Source organism: Bison bison, unplaced genomic scaffold, assembly GCF_000754665.1.
Source record: "Bison bison bison isolate TAMUID 2011002044 unplaced genomic scaffold, Bison_UMD1.0 scf7180017864492, whole genome shotgun sequence".
Lineage (NCBI taxonomy): Eukaryota > Metazoa > Chordata > Mammalia > Artiodactyla > Bovidae > Bison > Bison bison.
Window position 1 is genome coordinate 4,867,990 of NW_011495051.1, and position 5,177 is coordinate 4,873,166.

The window sequence follows — 5,177 nt, forward strand, 5'->3', positions numbered from 1 at the left end:
TGAAAAGAAGAGAAGCATAAAGCAAAGGAGAAAAGGAAAGATACAAGCATCTGAATGCAGAGTTCCAAAGAATAGCAAGAAGAGATAAGAAAGCCTTCCTCAGTGATCAATGCAAAGAAATAGAGGAAAACAACAGAATGGGAAATACTAGAGATCTCTTCAAGAAAATTAGAGCTACCAAGGGGACATTTCATGCAAAGATGGGCTCGATAAAGGACAGAAATGGTATGGACCTAACAGAAGCAGAAGATATTAAGAAGAGGTGGCAAGAATACACAGAAGAACTGTACAAAAAAGATCTTCACGACCCCGATAATCACAATGGTGTGATCACTGACCTAGAGCCAGACATCCTGGAATGTGAAGTCAAGTGGGCCTTAGAAAGCATCTCTACGAACAAAGCTAGTGGAGGTGATGGAATTCCAGTTGAGCTATTTCAAATCCTGAAAGATGATGCTGTGAAAGTGTTGCACTCAATATGGCAGCAAATTTGGAAAACTCAGCACTGGCCACAGCACTGGAAAAGGTCAGTTTTCATTCCAATCCCAAAGAAAGGCAATGCCAAAGAATGCTCAAACAATGGAATATTATTCAGCCATAAAAAGCAATGAAGCACGGACACACAGGACAACTTGGTGAACCCTGAGAACACGAAGCTCAGTGAAAGAAGCCACACACAAAAGGCTGCGTGTTGTGTGATTCCTTTTGTGTGAAATGTCCACAACAGGCAAATCCATAGACACAAAGCAGATCAGAGGCTGCCGGAAGATGAGAGTGGGGATGGGGAGACAAAACATTTGACATTAGAGAGGCTGCATAGCATTACAAATGCACTAAATACTGCTGAATTATACACTTTAAAATGCTTAACTGCACAGGACGTGAATTTCACCTCAGTAAAAATTTTATTTTACAACTGTCATATCATAGGAAAACATTTGGCCTTTGACCCCAGTTTCTGATCTTGGAAATTGCTCAGTTGTGTCTGATTCTTTGCGACCTCATGGACTATACAGCCCATGGAATTCTCTAGGCCAGAATACCAGAGTGGGTAGCCTTTCCTTTCTCCAGGGGATCTTCCCAACCCAGGGATCGAACCCAGGTCTCCCAAATTTCAGGCAGATTCTTTACCTGATCTTGGGATCTCCTGAATGATGGGGTGACAGGAGCGTCCTGTGCTCTAACGAGGTAGCTCCAGGTGGGCCCCTAGGTGGCTTAGGATGGGGCTGGTCCCCAGAAGGACCAAGTTTTGATGAGAAGCTCATCCCCTGTCCCGACCTCCAAGCTCCAGGGCGGGGGAGGGTGGAGACTGAGTTAGTCACAATGGCCAGGGACTGACTCATGCCTTGTTAACAAAGCTTCCATAAAACCCCGAACCATGGGGTTCACAGCCCTCAGGGAGAGCAGGCCAGTGTGCAGGTGCAGGTGTCGGGGGGAAGGGCCTGGAAGTCCCTCCCCTACCCACACCAGCCCCCGCCGCTCTCCCAGCCGGCTGCTTCTGACCTGCATCCCACATACTAAACCCAAAACAGGAAGTAAAATGTCGATCAGAGTTCTGTGAGCTGTTTCACCAAACCCCAGAGCCTGAGGGGGCTGTGGGAAACCCTGATTTACAGCTGGTTCATCAGAAGCACCGGAGGCGCCGGCCACAGGGTACACTGTGGGGCTGAGCCCTGATCTGCGGGTCTGTGCTAATTTGATGGCTACTGGCAGAGAAAGCTAAGCTCCTGGACACCTGGACGGGGTCTGGAGAACCAGAACCAGAGGAGAGGTGCTGGGAAGGATACTGCATTTGGCATTAAAAGCAAGTGAATACTAACAGCTCAGCGATGCCCAGAAGAACTTTTAAGTCAGAAGAACCCAGCCCACCCCTCTTTTTTCCACCCGGGCTTTGGGGAAAGGAGTGGTTTATCTGTATAAGAACATCCTGCCAACAATTCAAACAGAACGCGGCCTCAGATAAGTGCTCGTGCCAAATACCACGGAACCCAGAATTCCACCGTCCACAGCAGGTGCCATGGCCAGGGGCAGATGCAGCCAGAATGCCTCAGGCTTACACAAGAAAATGTCCTGCGTCTGAGAGACAGCCCTTCCTGTTCTGGGTGCACATCCACCCCACTGCTCGGAGAGGCCACCCGTCACCTTCCTTCATCCCTGGGGCCTCGACTCCCGGGGCCTAAGGCCTTAGAGACTGCCTGCTCTGTTCATTCTGCGTGCCCAGGCTGACCCTGCAGTGACATCAACGATGAAGCGCTCACTCCGTGCTGGGACCAGACCACATGCCCTCCCTTCCAGCTCTCCTAATCTTCCCAACAGCCCGAGAAGCAGACACGACTGAAATCTATCTTGCAGACAGAGAAACGGGTCCAGAGAAGTGACTTGTCCACAGCTGCTCCTCACTGCTTAGCACAGCCACGATCAGCTCGCCTAACTGATGACTGAACGGTGAGCAGGGCTAAACTCTGATGGCAGCTCTTGCCTGCGTGGGTGGGGGCGGGAGGGGCGGTGGGAGAAGCGACTAGCAAGTCCTCCCCAGATGGCCCTGGATCACACACATCCCACATCTGCAGCAGCTGCTTCTGCCGTAAACCTGCCCTTGCTTTTCCACACCTGTCTGAGCTTTACCAATCTCCAAAGGGACCAACATTTAAACAACACTTGAAGAAGCAAGCAAACAGCAGAATTCAAGAACGGCCATCATCCTGGGTCACGTCCGTTTTGGGTACACATACATGAACACAAGCTCTGCTGGTCCAAGTGAGCCCCCACGATCAAGGTGCAGCCCAGCCCATGTGCCTGGGCGTCTAGGCACTCCCGCACGCAGGCTGGGGATGTGACCACCCTCTGAGGCCTGGCCAAGTACTCAGTAATAAGCATCACCCAGCAGAACGTGAGGTGAACCCAATGGGACCTGTGACCCGCACCCCAGTCCCTCCCCAGGTAGTCTCACAGTGCAGGGCTGCCCACTACAGCCCTGAGGGCAAAGCTGCCACCAGGGGCAAAGGATTCTAGTAATGGGACACAGGGCACAGGAGAGCACCCAGCACTCATCTCAAGAACGGGCTCATAGCTCCACACCAGCCCCACTGCCCAGCGCTGCAGATACGGAGGTCCATGCACATCGCTTTCTCCAGATGCACTTGCTCTATCTCCCCAGCCACCCAGAAGGGCTCCAATCAGCATTTCATTTGCACAGCCTCCCCGCGGGGCAGGAAGGCTGGAAACATACCTGCCAGGGACTGACCCCAGCCCTGGCCCTCCTCCACACTCCCCAAGCAGCAGGAGGCCGCCTGGGGTCTGGCTCCCTAAGCCACAGGGCGCCAACACCCCCAGGGGCACAGTGCCCCTCCTGTGCCTGTGCAGACAGGTTGGACTCTCCTCTCATCAGCGGCGTCACCTTGACACCCAGAAAATCAGGGTGACCTGCAGCCCCACCATCAAATCCCACACCCACTGAAATGTTCCTCGGTGCCCCCGAGCTCTGCCCCTGACACCAGGGATTCTCAGAAGAAGCGACTTGTCAAGTGAGCGGTGGCACTCTTGGGCCCCCCAGGATGTCGTCCCCCCTGAAAGGTGGCAGAGCTGCCCACAGCCAGTCCAGCTGCATGCATGGAGAAGCACCCAGCCAGCAGGCATTCAGAGTCAGGTAAAGTGCCGGCTGGCCACACCTGCGAGAAGCAACAGAGGCTTGCTGCCAGGCAGACAATGGTTAAATGCTGGGTATTGGGCTTCAGGAAAAAAGCTCTGGTCTGAACTGTGTCCCCAGTTTCTGGGCTGCCTCCCACCCACCATGTGATGGTGCTGGGAGGGGCCTGGGTCACGAGGATGGAGCCCGCGGAAGGGGACTGGTGCTTCCACAGACTGCTTGTGCTTCCCCACGGGAGAGCACGGCAAGAGGAGTCTGTGACCTGGAGCACGGCCCTCCCCTGGCCATGCCGGCGCCTAGGCCAGGACCTCCAAGCGCCGGAACGCTAAGCAAACAACTTCTGGTGTTTCTGAGCCGCCCTGTCTGTGGTATTGTGTTATCACAGCCTGAACACTCTGAGATGATTTCTATTTTTTCCCACTGTAAGCACATAGAGATGAATACTAGAGAGAACACCCTCCTGTGATCCTACCACCCGGATTACCTTTACCATCTTTCGTACGTATGATCCCTTTTTTCTATAAATACCATTCACAACTTGCTTTTCTCACTCAACAATTCTAAAAGCTCTCTCCCCCAAGGCCGTCAACGGTTCTGGTTCAGAAGATGCACAAGGGCCTCCAACCAACAGCCTATGCTGAACATCCAGGTACCTTCCAGATCTTCCCCTCTCCTCCCACGGTGACAGTCCAAGGCCTCTGGCCCCACTCCAGCATGTGATAGCTGAGCCAGGGACCCTGCCACTTCTAGCATGACTGACGGGGCCATGGCTTGCTGCTCCCCAACTTGCCAGCTCCCCAGTTGACCGCCATGAAGAGACGGATGCGACACTCCACCCACGGGCGCCTAACATGGAGTCTCTGTTACATGTGTCACCATCTACCCTGCCACGCATGCACTGCTGGTCCCCTCACCTCATGTGAGCTGTGCGTCCTCCCCACCACTCCCCAGGACCCTACCTTGTTCTTGAAGTACACCTCGATGGGCATGATGAAGCCAGCATACCCCGACTCCTCCACCTTGTAGGGGGGCTCCTTGCACACTGAAAAGAAACAGATGATGTGCCATCAGCACCCAGCAGCAGGAAGCACACGCATTCTGCCTCCTCTCTGGGCTCAGTGGGTTCTGCAGGAGGCTGGCTCCCCAGGAGCAGAGATCCCAGGCCTGGTCCACATCAGAGGGGTCCCAGGGGAGAGAAGAAGCAGAATAGGAGAAAGGGGACCCCCACCACCCTGGGGTGGGAGAGTGTGTGGGAAGGGGCCAGAGACCAGCTGAGGCAGAGTAGCTGGCACTGGCCACTGGGTGCATGGGTTCAACCAACTGAGAGCAGCAAGTGAGGCTTGGGCGAGATGCCAGGCCTGGGGAGCCCTGGTCTCCCTGCAGGGCAGGGTCTCTGCTGTGCCCACCTCCTGCCATCACCCATGTGAGCACATGACTTGGGGCCCTGCTCGGGGCCAGGGACATGGACACTAGATGGAGGTGACCTGGTCTAAGATGGAGCTTGCTGCCTGGGTTCCACTGCAGCACCTAA

The 5,177-nt window shown here is 54.4% G+C and overlaps 1 protein-coding gene across 1 annotated transcript in view; it reads right to left on the reverse strand.

Annotated features, from left to right (window-relative positions):
- The window catches only part of MLLT1 (myeloid/lymphoid or mixed-lineage leukemia (trithorax homolog, Drosophila); translocated to, 1), a 60,400-nt gene that overhangs the window by 49,067 nt on the left and 6,156 nt on the right, over positions 1 to 5,177 (reverse strand). Inside the window, exon 3 of the mRNA XM_010828463.1 lies at positions 4,606 to 4,688. Within this exon, the coding sequence (XP_010826765.1) occupies positions 4,606 to 4,688 (83 nt within the window). The remainder of the gene's footprint in view (positions 1 to 4,605; positions 4,689 to 5,177) is intronic.